The sequence below is a fragment of the Eptatretus burgeri genome, chromosome 2 (assembly GCF_056783735.1).
Source record: "Eptatretus burgeri isolate ZD-2024b chromosome 2, Ebu_testis_v1, whole genome shotgun sequence".
Classification (NCBI taxonomy): Eukaryota; Metazoa; Chordata; class Myxini; order Myxiniformes; family Myxinidae; genus Eptatretus; species Eptatretus burgeri.
In genome coordinates this window covers 69,597,718-69,620,217 of record NC_140962.1, presented here as the reverse complement: position 1 = coordinate 69,620,217, position 22,500 = coordinate 69,597,718, and the positions used below count along the sequence as shown (strand labels likewise).

The window sequence follows — 22,500 nt, the reverse complement described above, 5'->3', positions numbered from 1 at the left end:
TCTCTCTCAACACTCCCAATCTCTGGACTGTATCAATGTCTGAGCTTTATCTCGGAGCCGACAGGGACTTTGGGAATTAAATTTTACATCAACAATGGGAATACAAAGTGGGCTGTGGTGACATGGGGGTTTTCTGACCTTGACCTATTTTTAAGTTCGTGACACAATTATCAACATTTAAACATGTTTCACAAAACCTCGATTTAGGTTTGTCTGTTCAGAACGAAATTGCCTTCCCCAGATCGCCTCGACTCCACAAGGAGTCACATTTACATTTAATTTACATCGTGTCGCTCCGGGTTGAAGGTCAAGTTCACATGGTGGTCTTAAAAAAATTAACTTGTTTGTTTGTCATCGCTCAATTTTGAGAATGCGGAATCACTAAGACCACTTGGCCTTCCAAGATATTCTCACAACATCACAGTGTACCTGCACTGAAGTTGTACACCTGGTCTTTGATTTGTGTCCTTGACCTACTTTTTTGCATTGTGACCTAATTAATGAAAAACACCTTTTTGATCAGAACTTGAATAATTTTCCTCCGATTTTAATAATGTTAAGTTTCATGTGTGGATTGTCGATGGAGACACGTTTTATTATTTTACACTCCATCCATAAATGGTGAAGGTCAAGGTCATGTGGTGGTCACAAAAAATATGGCCGTCACTGGATCAAGGGAAAGTTGTGCTGCAGATATGAAGTTTAAATTGATGATGGGTTCGACCACAACACGTGAAAATCAGTGTTCCACACCCACCGGGACCGTCAATGTTATCCTGGCAATGGAAAACTTCTCTGAAGCATTTTTTTTCCTCTTTATGTTTTCCTGAAACAGTTGTTGATATCCGCAGGTAACGGTCAAGATGTGTGTAATGATAACGAAGAACCTGCTGGGAAAGAAAACATGCAGATCCAAGGTGCCTGTGATGTATGTGATGAGCCAGGTGACAATATGAAGATCATGGTGGACGTGCCAAAGGTAATTGATGATTATGTTTTCGGGAAAATCAAGATAACAGTTTGAATTTCAATGTTAACAGTTTCAAACTTGTCTCCCTCCTCTAAAAGCTGGTGGTGTCTTGTTACATCTGTATCTGGTGGATGCTCCCCCTCCATCCCTTTCCTCACTTCAAATGTCACCACAGCTCTCTCTGCTTGTGAGAAGGCTGAATGCCTCAATTCTGTGTTTGCTTCCAAATTTTGCATCTCCAGCCCCTCACACTCAGTACCCATCCTTCCCTGTCGTCCCCAACTGCTTGTACTCTGTGTCTTTTGCATCTGAGAAGGTGGAGAAGGTTGTTCAACCCTTGACTCTGGCTCTGCAATGGGACCCAATGACATCATCTCATATGTCCTAAAATCCTGCTCTGCTGCTCTTCCCCCATCCTCTATCTGCCATTTTCACCATATCATTTACTCTGGGTCATCTTTCATCGTCTTCGAAATCCACCAACATCACTGCATTCCATAAAAAAAGGTGGAAAAACTGATCCCCTTAACTACAAACCTCTCATCTTACTTCTCATCACCATCAACGTCATGGAATCCACAATCTCAGTTGATATGAAATACTTTCTTTTCTCCAACAACCTCATCATCACAAATTTGTTGCAGATGAGGTCACTTCACCTTAGACTTGCTGATTTTACTCTTCCAACAATGGACAGAGACCCTCAATCTCAGACATGAGATCAGGGCCGTCTCTCTGGACAAATCTTGTGCTTTTAATACAGTCTGGCATCCTGCCTTACTTTCCAAACTGTCTTCCTCTGGCATCCAAGGACAACTCCACACATGGCTCTCTGACTTCCTCTGCTCTTGGAGCCAAGGTGTGGCTCTTCCCGGAATCCTTTTATCTCCTCTCCCTGTCAAGACTGGAGTTCCCCAAGCCAGTGTTCAGGGTCCAGTCCTATTCCTGATCTTCTTTATTGGTCTGAAGCTTGAATGACTCTCTTGAAAATGTTCGTTGTTTGTTTTCTGTTGAGTCCACCCTCTGCCGTGACATCCCTCATCCTTCAGACAGGCAAGCTGCAACCTCTTCAATCCCTTCAGACCATGAGAAAATTACAAGCTGGTCAAACACTTGACTCTGGCTTGACTTGTGTGGTCCAGTGTTTGGCCAATACTCTGGATGTGCTGGCCTACTTTATTGGAATATTTCTTAAAATCCTGACAATTCTCACACTCTCTCCATCTCTTTCAGAAAGGACTGTCTGGCAATCCAACCCCCCTCCCCTTATCTACTTTCTTAACAATCATCTTGAAGAAGTTTGGTCATTCAAACTCCTGGGTCTCACGATCAGCCATGATCTTTCTTGGGCAAACCACATTTCAAAGTTGGGGTGCAAAGCTAGCTGCCGACTGGGCATCCTCCGTCGTCGAAAGTCCTTCCTTCCACAGCTTAATGGAGTAATGCTCTCTCCTCTGGCTGTTCCCCTGCCGCAGACCTTGCTCACCTTGACACGGGAGATCCCAAGGTCTTCAAGGTTATTGGAATCTCCCACGATAAAGCAGAGTGTCACGGTCTATCACCACGCCATCACACACAGGTCATTGGTCTCTCTTTCTCTCTTTCTCTCTCTCTCTCTCTCTCTCTCTCTCTCTCTCTCTCTCTCTCTCTCTCTCTCTCTCTCTCTCTCTCTCTCTCTCTCTCTCTCTCTCTCTCTCTCTCTCTCTCTCTCTCACATATACCGTGTCCTCACTGGTCTTGCACCCTCTGCTCCTTCAGTGCTTTGTCCCTCAAGGATTCTGCAGGGCAAACACAGTCCATTAAACCACCAACCCCATTCTGATTAAATTACCCACATTCCAGGATCACTGCTCACCACCACTCATTTGTGCCTCTTTTCTCCCACCTCAAGAACCAACTTCCACATTATATTCAATCTTCCCACCACGTCTTAAGGACAGCTGTTCACCACCATTTCAGATCATCCCCAATTCAAAACCATGATCTTTTCTACCCTCTCGAACACACCACAATCCTTCGTTCTTCGAAATTTCCTCAATTCTTCGTCCTCTCATCTGTTCCTTTTGTCCTTCTGTGTCCTGATCCGTTCAGTGTACTGATTCTACTCTTGCACGAGCCTTGATTATGTATTCACAAAAATGAATTATCTTTGCTGACAGCCATACAACATGTAGAATGTGTTGGGAATAGACAAGAAAACAATTGTCAGAGGAAGGACAATGAAGTTTGTGCTTGTGTTGGGAATGAGGACAATAAATGGATAATGTCACTCCACTCAACCTTCTTTCTATCCTCCCTCTCTCTGCATTACAGCATCAATCCATGAAAGATGACACCTTCCGTTATCCCGTCGGTTTCATTGGCCTGAAAAATCCGTTCCTGTTGTGCTACTTGAATTGTGTGGTCCAGTGTTTGGCCAATACCCCGGATGTGCTGGCCTACTTTATTGGTAAGTTCATCACCAAGCAGGGTCTTGCCCTTGTTTCTCTTCACAACAATGTGGAGTTTGAAATGTGTTTCAGTGGAGATTGGTATTTTTCATCAATGATCCCAGTGACACAGCAACCCCAGCACAACAGCAAGGTCTGAACAAGATCAGGAAACCTCGTTGTCTGCTCTTCCTTTCACTGTGTTCCTTTGTCATACCTCCGGCAGGAATGAACTTTGACAGTGATGACTTTGGAAACCTAACAACGTTCTTCAGTCAACTCCTCACGGCCATTTGGAACAAGGACAAGTTCTCTGTTAATGGTAAAGTCCTGAAATTGTTCACCAACAAGAAAAAGACGGACTACTTTGTTAATCCAGTGTACTTTATGGTGAGCTCGGAATCCTTTTGTTTTTTCATTAACTTTCACCGACAAGTTATCTTTTTACCTTCACCAAAGTGGAGGGTATTGCATTTGGTTCCATGTGTTTGTTTCTTTGAAACTTTGCAAAAAAATTTTTTGCCAAGTATGTTGGTCGGCAGTGTTTATCTGTTTGTCTATCTGTCTGTCTGTCTGTCTGTGTCTCACACGATTTTTGGCCACAGTTTTCAGGCAATCATTCTGAATTTTTTGGTGAATAAGTGACCGACCAAAAAGAGCAATGCACAATTTTAATGAAGATCTGAATCCTAATATGGATCCGGATACGAGAATTTTTCAAGTGATTCTTCAGCATTCAGAGATAGGGCCAAAAACGATATGTAGCATGAATGATATCTCAAGTTAAGGACGGATTCGGTCGAAACTTGGTGGACACATTGGGTGTGTGACGAGGATGAAGAGTCTTGATTTTGGTTCAGGTCGGTATCCAGATCTGGGCTATCCGTGGGATACAAAACGGAAACTCTTTAGCCTGGCGGAGGTCTGCGCTCTGTGGAGTGCCATTTCATTTTGACAAGTGTCGCTCTGTGAGTGATTTTTCATTTGTTCGTTTGTCTGTTTCTCTGCACAGAATGTGCTAACGTTGGCCACCATCACCACCTCGTGGTAGCCAGTCGGACACTTTCTCTTTTTTCAACCAAGTGCAACGAGAAAGTGTGTGCAATTATAATGTGAGTTCGTCTATAAAGTATGTACAATTAGAATGTGAGTTCCTCCACAGAATACATACCATAAAACCACACGGAACAAGTCTGGACGAGGGTTTGCAATCTTTCCTTGTTCTCGATATTCATTGTGATTAGATTAAAAGTTCCAAATTTAAACCTGATTCATACAGATTAATGTACAAAACATGGCATTGATTAAAATATTACTTATTCCATCAACAATTATAAGCTCCACCTGTTCAACAGCTTGTGTCCATTCAATCCCTTGTTCATAACAGGAGGCGATGTGCAAGGTGGCCCCCGACTTCAATGATGGGGAGCAGCATGATGCCCAAGAATGTCTGATGGTCATTCTTGATAAACTCCATGAAGAACTGAACCAGGTTCCTCCGTGCCACTGCAATATCGACTTGCTCCATCTTCCTGACAGTGTAACTATGAATTTCCACCCTTCATCAATTACATCATGGGAACCGTGGTGTCTGTCCATGGGTTCGTCTTATCCCCGTTTCTGGTGGTCACTGTGCTTGAAAAGCTGAGCACGCATTCAAAGATAGATATTCAACCAGAAAAAGAGCATGATGACAAATTAGATACATTTTAAACATATAAACACAACATGGAATTGGTTTGTTGAACATTGCGTGAAGATATGACCCTCAGTTTATCACCAAGTTGAACAAACCATGTCTGCATTCTTTATAACAGTGGCCGATATGAAAAAGTCTTTGAAGAAAGCTTGCGGTGTAAAGTCGTCATTTAATGATAGAAACGCCTCCATTTGGCATTGTCACCTGAAAAGAACGTTGAATAATAAACTTCAAAGGTTCAAAATAACCTCAAATTTAATTCTCGGTGGACTCGATGATGTAATTCGTTCCAGTTGGAGCGTCCGCTCTGAGTCGAGGTGGTCGGTGTTTCAACCCCGGCTAAATCATTCGCGAAATCAAAGGCTCCAGACATGGTGTGTGATGCTTCCTTGCTTGATGTCACACATTTACAAAGGATAGAGCACATACTGGACCTACTGTCATATGTTATGCTTGTTGTTGGCTTATTGGTTAAGGTGGTGGGGTTTGGATCCTGAGGTCCTGAGTTCAAATCGAACTCAGCTGTTAAATTAATACCAGGTGGTGTTTACTCGACCTGTCATCCTTCCGAGTTCGGCAAAATGAGTGCCAGCATGCTGGTACACTGTGTCGGAGTGGCGACCCGTCCAGGATTGTGCCCAATCGCCAAGGAGACTGCGAAAGCAGCACCAATGCTCTGCACAGAGTATGGTCCCAATCTCCTCCTCTCCTCTCCTCATATGTTGGCAACCATTGTACAGGCTGGACTTGCTGAATGATCTCTTTCTGTGTTGAAGCTATTTGGCCTTGGAAGGGAAGTCATTTTTGATAAGATGCAAACCATAGTGTTTGTCCGTGCGTTCGTGTGTCTCCCCTTTACGGCGGCCACTTCCCATGTTGCCTTTGAAAACCTCAGTATTCACTTTTGAAATGACGGGAGAACAGGCATGAATAATGTTGATACCAAATTTTATTTCACATCCAGGATATTTTACTCTCTCGTTGTTTAAATTGAACCAATGCCACCCGATGTTGCACCACCATTTCACAGTGGGCAGTATAAGTAGCTCAGAGCTTTGTCTCTGAGTGAAACCAGAAGACCAACGCAATTGACATTTTAAAGTCCATGGAATAATTTAAATTGATAGATTAACTCACAGAGCCGGCCCGTCGCTTCGCCGAGAGAACAATTAGTCCTCGTATTTACCAAATTTTTTGGGTGAGAAGGCGGAGAGCAGAGAGCAGAGGGTACAGAGTGGGGGAGGGGTTGGAAAATGTTTCAAATAACAATATAATATACATCAGGTGGAACGATGTTTATAAAATCATCAAACACACAAGATCATGCTGCTGCTGTGTGGGACGTTCACTTTGTCATATTGACTCGACGCGCCTTCTGACTGGCAAAGTCATCCACAATTTCATCAATGGACAGCTGACGCAGAAGGTCACTCTCAATGTTCATGAGTGTGAGAGAGATCAGTCTTTCCTGTCCCATCGATGTTCGTTCAAACAGTCTTCATGTACTTCTGGGATCTACTGTAGTCTCCCTGCGGCAACAGTTCTTGGTTCTCCGAAGTCTGTTTGAAGAGCTGCTCGTCACAATGCTGTTGCTCAGAAGGTCCATGCTTCGCCCAGTAATCAACGATCTCACCTGTTGTAACGCCAGGCCACAGTCCAACGTCATCAGCCAATCCTGGGACTGCAGCAGCAACAGCAATGAATTCCACATCCTTGTTATCATCAATTCCCGTTCCCTCAGTGACATCAACTTCAGTATCGTCAGCGGTCGTATCTTCAGTTTGGACTCCTTCTTCATTTTCATCTTCTGTCTGCGGCTGAGAACTTGAAGCGGACGATCCCTTGTACCACTGATCAATTGTCGGTGTCTTCGCAATGACAGCAGCTAGTGATCTGCCTTTTCCTCGGCCTTCTTCCTTTTCGCTGCGCCACTCTCATGCACACGGTGTCGGTGACTGTCAGGCTGCTGACTCATTATGTGACGTGAGGAAATGAAACAAAAGACAGATGTAGAAACAAAAGACAGATGTAGAAATTAACTACTTCCACATGATCAAAACATTTCTAAAACATAAAAAAATGACAAATATGTTGAATAAATATGGATGCTTACATTTACCTTCTATCCAGATAAAAGTTTGATAAAATCCTTCATTTCGTTGAAACTACTCAGGTTTTTTTTTAATTGGATCGAAATTGTTGGCATTTATTTAAACACAAAAATGTTTTCACAAAATGTGGAGGCCCCAATTTTCTGTAGGCCCTGGATCACGTGATCGACTTTCCCCATCCGAAATATGGCCCTGATGAACATTAACAACATCAACAGCGTTGTTGAGACAATAACACTCGTATTCATTGCAATTGATCCACAGAGTGTCACAGACAGAACTTCCCATCATTACACCTCTCTTTATCAGTCTCACATCGGGTTTGCCTTGAATGAAGACCACTGGGTTGTCAAACATCAGACCTAATGTTTGTCTTGTTGTGCAACTACACTAGTTGTTGGTAGTTTAATTATTGAGGAATATTCATTGTTTACTGTGAGAAAATGTGGAATAATGTCGCGAGTGATTAAGAGGCAAATGAGACGAGCAATTAATTTTTCTGTTTGATGAAGGATTAACTCGTATTTGGAGAATCACCACGTCGTTGTTGCATGAGTTGTGTATTTTTCCTTCCTGATTCACTAATCAATCTTCTTATGGTATAAAACTTGAAGGATTTAATTATTTCTGGAAATATAATGCTCTTCCTTGCATCTCATCATGAATTCTGTCTTTCTCTTGGAAATGTATTAACACTGCAGACACTGTTGAAGTAGCTGGGAATGGATCCTCCTAAGCCCATATTGTCCTGGATCTTCTTCACATCCATCTCACTACATGTCGCCCCTGATTTTAACAGCGATCGGGAGCTGCTTGTGTTTTTACCCGACGTAATTTTGGTTATAATCTCGTCCTCCACCGTCCAGCCTCGCACTCAGGTCATTCGCTCTGTGGAACCGTCTTCTCATTCAGTCTGTTTTGTTGAGAACAGAACCAAGAGCTTGCCTCGGTCTGTTTAGCATTGCTATCTGAACCAATGGCTGGTGATGCTGAGAAACCAGATTCAAATCTCCTTTACTTCAGTCCTTTTGACGGATTGATGGATTTATTTAATCTGGTATTGGTGTGGTGCAGTCATGATGGGCCAAATGTCCTTGATATTACTTGGTATTCTTTGTTATATTTTCCATGTTTTTGTTTCTTGTTCTCAGTCTCAAGCTTTTCTGTTGAACGTGGATATCATTGGAGTGCCACCATTTCCTGGCTGTTTTACGTTTTTGTGAAATGGCTGTTGCTCACACATTTGTATGTTTTGTGGAACAGGTTGCAGGAGCGAAGTCGTGGGAAAACAACAAATCGTATTTCAACAACTCCATCATTTACGACACATTTTATGGCCAACAGCAAACCAAGATTACGTGTTCGAGCTGCGGCATTGTAAGTTTTTCTCACAAAAGTAATTTCATTGAAAAAGTCTTACACTCTTTGTCTGTATGTCTGTCAGTGTATGTCTGTCAGTGTATGTCTGTCAGTGTATGTCTGTCCCTCATTTGCGGAACACTTTCTCACTGTCTCTCTGTCTATTTGATTGTCTCTCTATCTCAGTCTCTCTCTCCGTCTCTCTCACTGTCGATGTCGCTCCCTCTCTCCCTCTCTTTCTTTCTATCTCAGTCTCGCTCTGTCTTCTCTCTCTCTCCCTCTTCTCTCTCGTCTCTCCTGTCTCCTCTCTGTCTGTCTTCTGTATCTCTCTCCTCTCTCCTTTCTCCCTCTCTCTGTCTATGTCTCTCTCTCTCTCTCTCTCTCTCTCTCTCTCTCTCTCTCTCTCTCTCTCTCTCTCTCTCTCTCTCTCTCTCTCTCTCTCTCTCTCTCTCTCTCTCTCTCTCTCTCTCTCTCTCTCTCTCTCCCTCTCTCTCTCTCTCTTCCTCTCCCTCTCGCTTGTTGCCTCTCTCTCTGAATTCAGTTTGACTCGTGAAGAACCCGTCCTGAAGGAAGGGATCATTCCCCTCATCCATTGAGAAATACAGCCAAAAACGAAATATTTCCCGATATCTCAAAATGTTATAGACGGATTCCGACGAACTTGTTGAATGAGTTGGTCAGGTGACGATAACAAACTGATGAGATTTTGTTTCAGGTCTGGATCTCGATCCGGTCTGTCAGTGGGATATAAAACGTAAAATGTTCAGCCTGTCGGAGGTATGCATTCCACTGAGTGCCGTTCAAGTTCGTTATTGTATCAGTTTATTGTTCATTCATCTGTTATGTTTTTGATGCCATGTGGTTAAGCAAAGGAGGTGTTCTGCTTCACCTTTCATCCTGGTACTCTTGATGCACCTGAATGCACCGGTGTTGTCACAAAAAGGAGCGTGTGTTGCTTCAAGTTCAACGTTCATAAATGGACCCCAGGATATGAGTCCATTCCATGATAACCATTTGTGACGTCACAGATCCCACACACATCTCTCATCTGTGAATGGAAGGAATAACCAATCAGCTCTCACCTTATCAAATAAACCCAGGTGGCTCGGATTATACAAATTTATCGTCTCCTCCCATGATCTTCTCGCTGAAGAGGTATGCCCTTTGCTGTTTCAAACCCTTCCCAGAGTTCCTCCACAGCTGTTGTTAAGACATTCACAAATGGTACACATGTGAGAACCCCAATGCTGCACACCCCATCAGCAGCCGGACCGGTTTCCTCGCTTACTGGCGAATCCTCAGCGACAACGCAGACAGCAATACGTACCAATCAGGCTCCCAAGGATGAACCATGTGCAAATGACAAAAGCAGTCAATGTTTAAATAATTAAGAACGACCCACCAATATCTCTCTTCTTTGTTTGATGCAGCTTATTTGACTGGAAGGGCATGGATGAGTCATTATATTTATGTGTGTGTGTGTGTGTGTGTGTGTGTGTGGATAGATGAGAGACGGACAGACAGAGAGACGGACAGAGAGAGAGACGGACAGACAGAGAGACGGACAGGCAGAGAGACGGACAGGCAGACTGACATAGAGATATGTATTTTATGTGTTTAAACTCTCCCGTTTTGGATAGTCTTCTCAATTATGAAAATAAACACGAGAAAATACAACCTGTTACTTCGCAGATCAGAATATTAAGGGGGTGGGGGGGCGGGAGAGAAAGAGGGAGTGCAAAGGGAGAGGAGGGAAAGAAGAGAGTGTGGTTGTCTGGAGGGGAATGTGTGTTCTGGGCGTGTATTTGAAAGGGGAACTTGAGGGAAAGGTGGGGGGGTTGGTGTTTCAAAAAAACTGCTTTAAAAATAAGAGAAAAGCTTTCATTTCTCCAATTCACACATTCCTCTCCTCAACATCCGGAGAGTTTCTGGTGGGGGCGTGTGTTTTGGTGGAGGACAGCGTGAGAGGAGAGAGGGGAAGGCAGCACATTGGAGGGAAGGCAGCAGGATGAAGGGAGGGGACAACGTGAGGTGCAGGGGGGAGGAATGAAGAGTGGAGGCAGCGTGAGAGTGGGTGGGAGGCAGTGTGGAGGTGGGGGAGGCAGTGTGGGGGAGGAGGTAGTGTGTGTGGAGGTGGGGGAGGCATTGTGAAGGTGGGGAGGCATTGTGAAGGTGGGGGAGGCAATGTGGAGGGGGGAGGAGGCAGCATGATGGGGGGTAGGCATTGTGAAGGTGGGGGACGCAGTGTGGAGGGGGGAGGCAGCATGATGGTGGGGGAGTGTGGACGGAGGGGAGGCAGTGTGGAGGGGGAAGGAGGAAGTGTGATGGGGTGGGGAGGGAGTGTGATGGGGGGGTGGGGAGGGAGTGTGATGGGGGTGGGGAGGGAGTGTGATGGGGGTGGGGAGGGTGTGTGATGGGGGAGGGCAGGGAAAGGTGATGCCAGGTCGCGTGAGGGGAAGGGGGAGATTGCAGCGTGATGGCGGGGGGGGGGTGGGGGGTACTTCCATGAATTTTTCCTCCTGTTGTTTCTCTCTACTTTAACCAATCATACATTTAGTTTAAAATAATTTTTATTTTCACAAAACTTGTTTCTTACATTAATGATCTTCTCTTTTACATGATTTTTCTTCTTAGATTCATGAATATAACTCTTCACCCCACCCCTCCCTCCCTCTTTACCCCCCCCTTATTTTGGGTTTTTCTTTGTTTTCAGGGATCGAGGCATTTTGAATCCTTCTCCTGCTTATCGCTGCCTTTGCCACACAATGCGAAGCATAAAAGAAGATTCATCTCACAGACTGCCTGTCATTGCTTTTCCAAAGTGATCCAGAATTGTAAGTGGTGAATGTAGTAAATGGTACAAGATAAGGTGATTGAGACCGTGTGTGAGTAAATATGAACAACTTATCAGATGCCAATGCCCCTCCATGATTGTTTTCGTGTCTCATTGTGCTTTCCAGTTATTGTACTGATTGCAAAGAAATGAAAAAGGGGACGATGCAGGGATGCATAAGTCACCTTCCTGAGGTACTGATCCTTCACCTGTTACGTTTTAACAACTTGGGGAAGAAGATCAAAACCCTTGTTGACTTTCCATTGAGGTAAGTACCTGGGAATGATGAAACCTCAACATATTGCTCTCAGAACATTCCAACTCCAATCAGAACTCATCACAATAGACTGTCATTTGCAGCTTTGGATTACAAGAGATAAGTAATTATTGTCCCATGAGCCAGGACAAGTGTGTCTGGATTTGTTTTGCCCTGATCAATATGTTCAAGTCTTTGTTCTTCCTCTTCTCCCTGATCGACCACACAACATTGTTTGATGCACCTTTCTGCTGCAGTGGTCTTGAAATGGTGCCATATTGTGGCGATGCTGTCATGACAAGCGCAGTTACAACGTATGACCTGTATGCTGTCATCAAACACAAACGATTGCGAATGGACCTGGCACACTACACCGCCATCGCACGACGGCCATGCACCTCTGACACTCAAAACAGTGTCCTCGGTAAGGTTGAAGGAGCGAGTGGAAATTGTTCGATGCTTTGTGTGTTTGTTTTCCTGTTTGTGAGTTTATCTGGGGTTGAATATCACAAGTCATTTGAATATAAGGATCTCCAAACCAAACAGATTTTAAAGGAATTTATTTTATACTTCAAGCATTTTAACTTGTCATGGTTTGAAGAATATTTTTAAACGCTTATTCCTTGTTATAACTGCGTCACTCGTGAATGTTGGTGTTATTTTATTGATGACTGTGTAGATTCAAGGACAATGCAGCCAAAGAATCGTTTCATGTTGCAATGATAAGAGTTTTGTTTTGAAGTTGTCTTTTCTGATCCCACGGTGTGATGTACAGGATGGAGGAGTTTTGATGATCATGAAGTGTTCTCTGCGGAAGAGCATGAGGTGTGCAAAAAAGATGCTTACGTGCTGATGTACCATCGAAGGCGCAGTCCGACGGGCCGCACCTCGTGCTAGAGATGCCACCATATTGTGCAAAAGGGCAGAAACAGCCACACACCAGGTACTTCCTCTTCTCCTTCTTGCTTATGGCAGCTTGACTGCCAGGTAGCTATTATTTTCTTGGAGTGTGACAATGCCGCTGATGCTGTACCCTCATACCAGTGCACTGGTACTCATTTTGCTGATCTTGGAAGGATGATGGGCTGAGATGACGGACTGAGTCAACCCCACCTGGTGTTAATTCAATGGGTGGGTGCTCAAACTCAGGACCTAAACATCCTGAGCCAGTCATCCTAACCACAAAGCTAACATCAAGCTTACACCAGGTACTGTGTTCTTAAAAGAGTTGAGGGAGGGAAGAGTTATAAATCATGTTTAAAAAGGTCCCAAGTCGTTTATCCAATGAAAATGCCTTCCGAGTCCAAGGATACAATGTGATGAGGGCAAATAAACCCGAAATCCAGATAGGCGGCTCCGTTTGATGTGTAACTGATGCTGACCATGTAATCTTTGTCTGTTTGACAGAGTCTCTGGGCCGAGGCCTCCGGGTTGGAGGGGACGCCTTGGTGCAGGACGATGTCCAATGGAGATCGGGAGAGTCCTCCTCACACTCCACCTTTCTATATATATATATATATATATATATATATATATATATATATATATATATATATATATATATATATATATATATATATATATATATATATATATATATATATATATATATTATGCACTTTAGCAATACTCATGTTTTTGCTTCATTTTCCTTAATCCGGGTTATTTTTATTTTCAGGAGCGATCAAGGTAGCGGTCTGTTGATAATAATTTTCCATCCAAGGAAACTGAAAATTAACTTTTTCACCTTCACCTAATGGATCCAGACTATGACCGCCCTCCATTGGGAGACGATCATCTGTCCCATTTGGGACTATTCATTGTCAGTTCTTGCAAGAATGGAATCAAGATGTCATGAATAGGTATTTTTGGGTTTCCTCTTGCCCTCTGGAGGTTATGGTGGGAATTTGGACTTTGGTCGCACCTGCTCTTATATCTCGCCTGCAAAGCAGTGAGCTGCCAGTTTATTGTCAGGCTGAGAGTCACACCCAAACCAGACAGCTTGAAAGGAAGTGCTCTATCTGTGCATCATCACGTCAGACATATTATCATTATCCTATTCTGATAAAATGGTTCTCATAAGTAACTGATCTTTGTTGCTTTGTTCTCTCAGGCCCGAGTTTTACACCAAACCTGCAAGAAAATCAGTGGAAGGACCGAATGTTGGGAGAAGTGTTGTTTCAGAAAAGTGAATTCCAGTGGTGGGAGTTGTTGAGGACATTGTTTGGTGGATGTTGTCACTGCGCTATGTTTAATTTTTTGTCAACCTTTTATTGCACAATCCTGTACATCTGTTATTTGAAAAATAAATCATCATCATCATCTTCCATGTTGTGTTTCTTTAATATGTGAGATTTGACTCTTTGCCCCATGATGTCCAGGATCTCTTCTTCTTGATGAGATGTTCTCGATGCAGTGAGGTTCTCAAAACTGGGCTTCAGGTGAGAGTGTATGGAATGAAAGTGTTAAGTTTCCACATGTGTTCTGAGCACAGGGTTTCTAGGGAGAATCAAGCAAAAGGGTAAAAGAGAAGACTGAAAACTACACTTTCAAAAATAAATCTCAAAGTTCGATGATGATGAGCAGAAGCAAAGATGAAGTCATCAGTAAGAACCTTGGTAAGATTAGCGCTCAGCTGCTACTTCTCCACCCACAAACCCATCCAGGCACAGCCAAGTGAGCCTTATTCAAATAAATAAATAAAATAACCGAGATTTAAAAAAAAAATTCTAGCTGCCAGACCATCCGTCCGATCAGGTTGAAATTTAAAACGTATATTCCCCATCACCACGAGATCATTTGTGAAGTTTCATGTCGATTGATTCAGCGGTTTAAGAGAAAGGATTTCAAAAATCTTTTTCTCAATCTAATATGGCTGCCGGACCGTGTGACCTCTCAATTATTAGTGCATACCCTGGTATCCCCAAGGCTGAGGGAACATTTCTGTGAGATTTCTCATTGATCTCTCCAGCTGGTCTGGAGAATATTTTTTTTGTTTTTTCCGGTAAGTCCAATATGGCTGCCAAACCATGTGACCTCTGACATCATATGGGTGAACCTTTTGTTCATCATGGATGGATAGGCGGTCATACATGTTCGGTTTCACCTCTTTCTGTTTCGCCGTTTTTGAGAAGATTTTTGAAGCTTTTTTTCATTTTTATTTTAACAATATGACTGCCAAACCACATGACCAATGACATCATCAATTTATTTTGTGTGGACCAATTTATCCCCAGATGAACCTCAAAAATGTTCATACTTGATCGGGTGTGGTGTTCTATGTTTGCAATTTTGACGTCATAACGAAGGCACCGAGGACCCAACCGAGATTGGGACCATACTCTGTGTAGAGTGTTGGTTCTGCCTCAGCAGCATGGGCGTCCGCAGAAAAAAATGCAGGGTGGGGGGGGGGCAATGTTATCCTGAGATCGCCGTGTGAAGTGTGAAGACATCTTTTTGCTAAGATTACTGTGAATAACAGAACAAAATGTTAACAATTCTTCAGGTTGAAGACACACGATTGATCGAATGTCATGATATTTGGCGTGGAAGATAGTGTTTTTTCGTTCATTCCTTCTGTGTTGCGGCTATTTATTTTATTTCAGAAACAAAACTCATGCTAATTTTCTACGTTGGATTTTATACAAAATAATCAAACTAAATGCTCTTGATTTGATTGTTATAGAGTCTGTGGAAGACCAGTGTATTAAATTTGTATTGTTATGTTCACCTCATTTTTCTTGTTTTTCAGGAATGTGAAATGGATATCAGGAGGTTCTTTAAAAAACGTAAGTCTGATGACTGACAACAATCAAGACACCCCGGGTACATCGGAGACGCTTGTTGAACCAGCAGAGCAGCGCAGAGGGGGACATTACGAGCAGTTTCTCACAGCAACCAATCAGATGCCACCCCAAACACCACTTGTGAAAGTGGCCAATGACTTGCCTCATCATCTGGACATTGGATCATACGTCAAAACCACAGAACATTTGACCAATAATCGAAGATATGACCTCCTGATGAACACATATGTCCCACCAACTGATTATAGCTATCAGAACGATTCACAGGGCTCCCGCTGTTTCCGCCACACGTGGATAAACCAATATTCTCCATGGCTGGCCAACTCAAGTCACTTGAAAGGTGCTCTGTGCAAATACTGTGTGCTGTTCCCTCAACCAGTGCACCGAGGTCTAATGGGTGCGTTCATCGTGACTCCTTTTGTTAAATACAAAGACTTCAATGAGTGCGTAAAGAAGCACATGCTTTCCTCCTGGCACAAAGGCGCACTGCAAGATGCCAACAATTTCCTCACCACCGTGCAAAGGCCAGAGTTGACCATCGTGAGCCAGATAGACCGAGCAGTCAAAGCAGTCACTCAAAACTGAGAGAAGCTGTTCCCCATACTATCCAGCATTCTGTTCTGCTGCAGCCATGACGTTGCATTGACGGGGAAGGAGAGTACATCGGGGAACCTCTGTGACCTACAGCGATTCAGTATAGAAGCACGGGACACGGTCCTGAAGGATCACATGGAGGGCGCAAGGAAAAATGCGAGATTCACATGAGTTTGTGTGCAGAACGAGCTGATAGTTCTCTCCGAAGAAGTAGTAATAGACAATATTGTGAAAGCTGCAAATGAATCAAATGGATTCTCTATCATTGCAGATGAAACTGCTGACATATCAGGCACCGAGCAACTGTCCATTGGAGTACGATTTGTTGCGCTGCAGGAACAAAGGAATGACTCAGCCACCATACGTGAGGAATTCCTTGGATTCATTCCACTGGAGAGGGTGGACGCTGCAACAGTTGCAGATACTATCATCGACCAAGCAAAAAAAATTGGTCTTAACCTCGACAAGCTCCACGGCCAAGGCTACGATGGATGCTCAACCATGGCAGGAAAAGACAATGGTGTACAGGCCCGTATCAGGAACACCTATCCCAAAGCTGTTTTTGTGCACTGCTCTTCACATCAACTGAATTTGGTGGTTCATGATCTGAATTCTGTCGCAGATGTGAGGAATACGACTGGAACTGTGAAATCTATCATGAAATTCTTCCTTGACAGTCCCAAGCGCAGGAGGCTGGTTCCAAATATACCTTTGTTGTGTGAAACCAGATGGAGGGCAAAGTACAAAAGCATCCGCATCTTTTCAGAGAACTTTTGTGATATCTATGCACAACTGGAGCAACTGGAGGCAAACCAGCATGAGTCACAGAGTACGCGTCAGACGGCGTATCAGCTGAGGTGTGCTGCAGGAACCACAGTGTTCCTCATCTGTCTGAAGATCATTGCGAAGTACTCAGCGATGTTGGAGCCAGTGACCCAACAGCTGCAGGCAGTCGACATGGACATGATGGGAGTCCGAGATCACATCGACCTGTTGATGAAGGCTTTCCGAGCTCACCGGGATGGTGCAGACCGTGTGTTCTCAGAAGATGTCATCCCTGAGGTGAAAACCTTGGCAGAAGAACTTGGCATAGACTTGACTATGCGTCGGCGATGCGCACGCCAGGTCCACCGGCCGAATGTAAGAGGCTCCATTGAGTACTATCGCCGCACCATCTATGTCCCGTACATGGATTCCTTGATCCAGTCTCTGGAAAGTCACACGCCATATTTTCACATTTTCACACTACATCCGAGAGAAATGCAGCAAACAGAAAAAGATGAATTCAAGCACATCGTTTCATCTGTCAAGGAAATGTATGGCATTGACAACCTTGTAGAAGAAGCTCTGGCGTGGTATGATGTGCAGAAGCATAAGCCCCTGGATGACAACTCTCTGGGTATGATCGAGCTGGTGAAGCAGACCACTCTGTTCCCTGCTGTGCGCAAGGCTATCCTCATCGCACTGACTCTGCCTGCATCATCATGTACAGTGGAAAGGTCCTTCAGCACACTGTGCAGGGTGAAGACCTGGTTAAGATCAACGATGAGTGATAAACGTCTGTCCGGCCTCTGCATGCTAAGTGTCCACCGCGACAAAGTGAAGAGCCAGAAGATCGAGCTAATGAACAGGGTCATTGACAATTTCGGAAGAGATCCCGACGGCTCGAATTCCTGTTCCAAGAGTAGTAACCTGCTCTCTCTGAATGAACTGTTGAGAAATGTTTATGTTATTTTATTCATTTTGCATTTTCCATCAATTTTTTCAAATTTTTGATTTTCCAGGGGGGGGGAAATGCCCCCCCCTTGCCCCTCCCTGCCGACGCCCATTTCTGCAAGCATTGTGACCACAATATGACTCGAAGCATCCAAAATAAAATCCTTGAAGTGTTTGGGCTGGTAACATACACGGTTGGAGCGTCTTGGTGTCCAGACCGTTGGGGACACCGTTGGATGTTCCTCACAGGTGTCGCAGATGACTTTGGAATTAACCAGGACTACAGGTGTCAAGCCTCGGGGATGCATCAGAACCTAGATCTGGTACTTGGCTACTCGGGATTGGGAAGGATTCAGCACTGTCGGCAGGTGAAGCCAGCTCATTGGGGATGAATGGGAGATCTGGTAGTTTTGTTGCTGGTTGGAGGCAAACGTCCTCGGTTTGTTGTGCAACACAATATCCCCGATTGTGAGGGAGTGGGGGCGTATCCTTCCAGTGGTCTGGGACTTTGTAGCATTCAGACTTTTTCACCCGATAAGCTGCACTCCTGAATTGGGACCCCACAAATTTACGTATGTTGCACCAGGGTCCATCGGTGGCACAGATGAGGTAGCGGTTTCTTGCGCATGACTTGTTACGATCAGAGTACAAATAGATCAAATCACCGACTTCCACTGACACATTGGGCTTGATGGACCCCATGGGTGCCTTCGACTTCTCAATATGAGGGTGGTTAATGGAACGAAGATGGTGTTGGGCTTGTATCATTTGTAAGTCCGAGAAAGGGATTTGTTGATTGGTGAACTGATCCCGCTGGCACCACATCTCTCGGGCCGTGAGTCCCCGTGCACGAACTTGTGAGTTCATACTGGCGGTGGCCAGTGCGAGGGTTAGTGGAGTTACTGGTCCTCCCATCGACTCCTGTTGTAGAAGTTCGTCTTCACATTCACGAACTGCCTTCTCGGCGATGGGATTCTTGTTGGGATTTTTAATGCGACCAATCTCGATGCACATCCGGTGATGTTTTTTAGAAGCTCATCGTGGACGAGACGTGTGAAGCCGGGAGCCGGATCGGTGCGGATGACAGCAAGTGGTCCATCCAATGGCCGGAGCTCAATGCATAAGCGGATCAAGTTGTCACGAAGAGTGATGTGTTGTTCATTCTCCACAATGCACGATGTCGTGCAGGAAGTGGAAATTCTCGCAATATAAGAACCAGCTGGTGATTGCGTTTGATGATATCCACTGCGAAGGATTCACCAACAGCACCTGGGGGTTCTCCAGTGGACTACTTGGTAATGGTATGAGGAATGTTGTGCAATGCAGCAAACTGGTGACACCTCGAGGTTACCTGATCGATTGCTCTGTCCAAGTCAAGAGCATAAAAATAGCGGTGAATCACAGAACTGAGTTGATGACGACTCGGGTGATCCAGTTGAATGTGTAATGCTGTGAGTAAGCCATTGACTACCTGACGTGGGACAATAATGCACTCGCATGCCGAGGACAAGGGCTTGTCCCGACGGACTACAACTAGGCCATCTTTGGAAAGTGACGCAACCTGGAGGTAACGTTTGACATCCTTGATGTTGGTTGTTTTCTTCGATGGGCGGGTGCCCTGAATCAGGTGGGCATGAGTCCACCTTAAGTCTGCGCACTCTGCCTGAACTGCTATCCAGGCAGTTCTGTTGGTGAAGGGCAGTTTGGTTCGGCCGGAAATAATGTCTTGGGCTGACACCAGCAGGACTACGGCCTCCTCCTCGCGTCTTATGAATGCACAGATTTGACAGGAGGTGTTGGTACAGTCTGGTGCATTGCGGCTGGCAAAATCAGATGGGGCATTGGCGGATCCTGCGAGATGCTGTACGGTCGCTTGATAACGGCTGACGGTGGACAACAATGTGGATAGATGAGGGCTCGCTGAAAAATCGCCACGACAGAGCTTCTCATACGCTTGTACGCACGGCTTGCTATCAGTGAGGATGGATGCATGATGTTTAGATAGGATAATGAAGGGACTGAAGTGTTTTACTGATACAGCAATGGAAAGGGCCTCCATGTCACATGGCAACCAGGTAGGTTGGCGTACGCGTAACTTTGCGCTAAAGAAAACCCGCAAGGTGAGGTCTTCCATTGCGCGTGATGTCCAGAGTTGATCCAATGCTGTATTTTTTGACAGAACCATCCGTCACGATCCATAGCTGATCACTTGGACGAGGAAGAGTAATTGTACGAGCTGACGAAAGAGCAGCTTGGGCTCTGTGGAAGGCAGAATGTAACTCATCAGTCCACACAACTCTGTCCAGTGATTGGCATCCAGCCACAACATCATCCATGGGGGATAAGAGAGCGGAGCAGTTGGGGATAACACGAACGAGAACCTTATATGCCCCGATAAGGGATCTCATTCCCCTGACCTTCTCAGGAGCCGAACAAGTAGAGCGTGTAGCCACACGGTGTGGGCTGGCCTGGATAGTACCGCTAGACCAGATCCATCCGAAGATGGTGGTGCTCTTTGGACAGACAACTGCCTTCGTAGCAGAGAGGCGAAGTCGACATTTACACAGAGCCTGCAACACCATTCTCCAGTTCTGGAGAAGTTCGTCCAATGTGTCCCCACCGCAATAGAGGTCGTCAGCGAGTTTGGCGATGGTCCCCTTCTATAAGAGATCACCAAGGACACGACACGAGTTCTTCGAGTGCCGTCTCTGATCCAGGCATACCCATAGCGGATCTGGTATGCACACTTATTCCCCGGAAGGGTGTGGCTACACCGCAGTACTTCATGGACTGGCGAGATAATGGGATTTGGTAGAAGGCACTCGTCAGGTCGGTAGTAATTAGATACTTCCACTGAGCAATTTTGCGGAGGATGGAATGTACGTTTGGCATAAGAGAGGGTTGGGGCTTGCTGTATCGGCCCACATCAGCAAATGTTGTGACAAAGCGGAACCCGCCACTGGGCTTCTTGATCAAGAATGAAGGATTCAGGTATTCCACAGTAATCCCCATGTCCTCAGGGCGAGCAACGACTCCAAGCTTTTCTAGTTCATCAAATTTGTGTTGTAGTTCACGCAGTTTATCTTGCGCATACTGTGGTAGACGGCCTTTGCGTTGTGGAGGTTGAACGGGGCCGATGTTAACAACAGCCTCAAGGCGCCTGCAGCACCATTGTAGTCTTGGAACACTAGGTCAAACACTTCATCAAACTCTTCAAGAAGGGCACAAAACTTTGATCGTGTTTCAGGAGTGAACATGTTATCAGGGTCGAGGGTGACAGTCGAAGAGTGTCCTGAGAGTGAGGTGAGTGTGCATTTTAATTTGGGGGGGGGGGCTGGTCTCGGTATCGTCATCTGGGTGTTCTTCGGGTATGTACACAGAGCGGATTTGGCAAAATTGCTCATGTTGTTTGAGAATTCGTGGTTCGTTAGTTAAATTGGGGATCCGAACCTTCCCGCTGATGCTAAGGATGACACTCGGTGGGGGCCAGTACTCAATGGGTCGCAGCGACCTTGCACTGGGGCATCCATGCGAGGTTCGAGTGCGAACGCTGAGTCGACACTTGACATGTCACATGGAAGGACCATTTCGATGAACTCACCGGGCCACAGAGTAGTTGTGTGTGGCTGGGGCACGTACGACATGAGCTCGGCGTACTGCATGGCGATTAAGGCTCCCTTCCTGAAAACCATAAACGTATGTGGTGCCGTCACCCAGGATAACTTGATGCTTCGCAGGGCGGATTGAGATGTCATGAGACTCCATGAAAGGTGTTCCTGCTAGTACTTCTTCGTCAAGATTTTCGACAACCAGGCCCTCAAACTGAAATTACCTTCTGTCGCGAGTCAGTGTCAGTCTGATCTCACCAACCACTTGAAGAGGGGAAGACCCATCAGCCTGACGAGCGGACTGTGCACTCTTCTGAATCTTGGCTCCAAACCTCCTTACAGTTATCTCACGAATCAGGTTACCAGTGGCCCCACTGTCGATGGTTACTCGGGTTGTGTGGTGGCCGTGGAAGGTGTCTAGATATGGAGACTGGCGAGTCTGGAAACGCGAGATAGTGGACGCTTCTGTATAGTCTATGTTATTAACGAGCTTGTCCATATGGGCATATGTTATGTCTCCAGACTCGTCGTCTGACTCTTCAGTTATGTCAGCCACATGGTGTGTTCTGGAAATGTACCGACGATCTCGTTCGGGGAGGAAAGGACACTCACTGAGGAAATGACTGTAATCAGTGCGGCGTACTTGTTTGCAGAGGGGACAGGAATTCGTAAGGTTGTTGGAACGAGTCCCTGAAAAGACTTGACGCTGTTTCGACGATGATGGGAACAATGCTGGGCACATTGGGTGAGCCACATTTCAAAGTTGGCCTCCAAAGCCAGATACTGACGAGGCATCCTCTGTCCTTCCTTGGCACACCTGAGCTCCTATCCACCTTCAAGACTTTCATCCGCAACTCGATGGAGTACTGCTCTCCCCATGTGGGCTCCCCTGCCTCACATCTTGATAATATTGATGCTGTGGAAACAAAGGCCTTCAATATCATTGGAATCTCTTGTGATGAAGCTGAGTCTATGGGCCTATCACTTCGCCATCGCCGACAGGTCGGTGGTCTCTCTGCCTTCTTCTGCTTCTTTTCTGGACTTGCACCCTCCGCCCTATCTGTGCTTTGCCTCCCCTCCTCCCCCCACCCCCAGGTATATGTTGGATGCACAGGTTCC

At 45.3% G+C, this 22,500-nt stretch overlaps 2 protein-coding genes across 5 annotated transcripts in view; both read left to right on the top strand.

The window, feature by feature from the left end:
- The window catches only part of LOC147032244 (ubiquitin carboxyl-terminal hydrolase 50-like), a 5,015-nt gene extending 536 nt beyond the window's left edge, over nt 1–4,479 (top strand). The window contains exons 2-5 of the mRNA XM_085858371.1: nt 852–979; nt 3,284–3,419; nt 3,626–3,789; nt 4,412–4,479. Coding sequence (XP_085714497.1) covers nt 905–979; nt 3,284–3,419; nt 3,626–3,789; nt 4,412–4,450 — 414 coding nt within the window. The 5' untranslated portion in view covers nt 852–904 and the 3' untranslated portion in view covers nt 4,451–4,479. The remainder of the gene's footprint in view (nt 1–851; nt 980–3,283; nt 3,420–3,625; nt 3,790–4,411) is intronic.
- Nucleotides 4,480–11,399: 6,920 nt separating this feature from the next.
- LOC147032243 (ubiquitin carboxyl-terminal hydrolase 19-like) lies at nt 11,400–14,997 on the top strand. 4 transcript variants are annotated; one of them, XR_015052014.1, is made up of 6 exons: nt 11,400–11,669; nt 11,915–12,081; nt 12,433–12,600; nt 12,702–12,865; nt 13,336–13,519; nt 13,771–14,997. XR_015052014.1 is itself a non-coding variant. In XM_085858362.1 (4 exons), the coding sequence occupies exons 1-3, from the start codon at nt 11,551–11,553 to the stop codon at nt 12,552–12,554; spliced, it is 408 nt and encodes a 135-aa protein (XP_085714488.1). In that variant the 5' UTR covers nt 11,400–11,550; the 3' UTR covers nt 12,555–12,600; nt 12,702–13,190. The 4 variants fall into 4 exon arrangements, 1 of the variants encoding a protein (XP_085714488.1); XR_015052016.1 differs by lacking the exon at nt 12,702–12,865; XR_015052022.1 differs by lacking the exons at nt 13,336–13,519; nt 13,771–14,997 and adding an exon at nt 13,065–13,190.
- The last annotated feature ends 7,503 nt before the right edge of the window (nt 14,998–22,500 follow it).

Coding starts and splice junctions, on each gene's coding strand:
- LOC147032243 (XM_085858362.1), top strand. CDS start 11,551: ATGAAAAAGGGGACGATGCAGGGATGCATAAGTCACCTTCCTGAGGTA. Junction 11,670..11,914: donor CTTGTTGACTTTCCATTGAG/GTAAGTACCTGG, acceptor TTTCTGCTGCAG/TGGTCTTGAAATGGTGCCAT. Junction 12,082..12,432: donor CACTCAAAACAGTGTCCTCG/GTAAGGTTGAAG, acceptor TGTGATGTACAG/GATGGAGGAGTTTTGATGAT.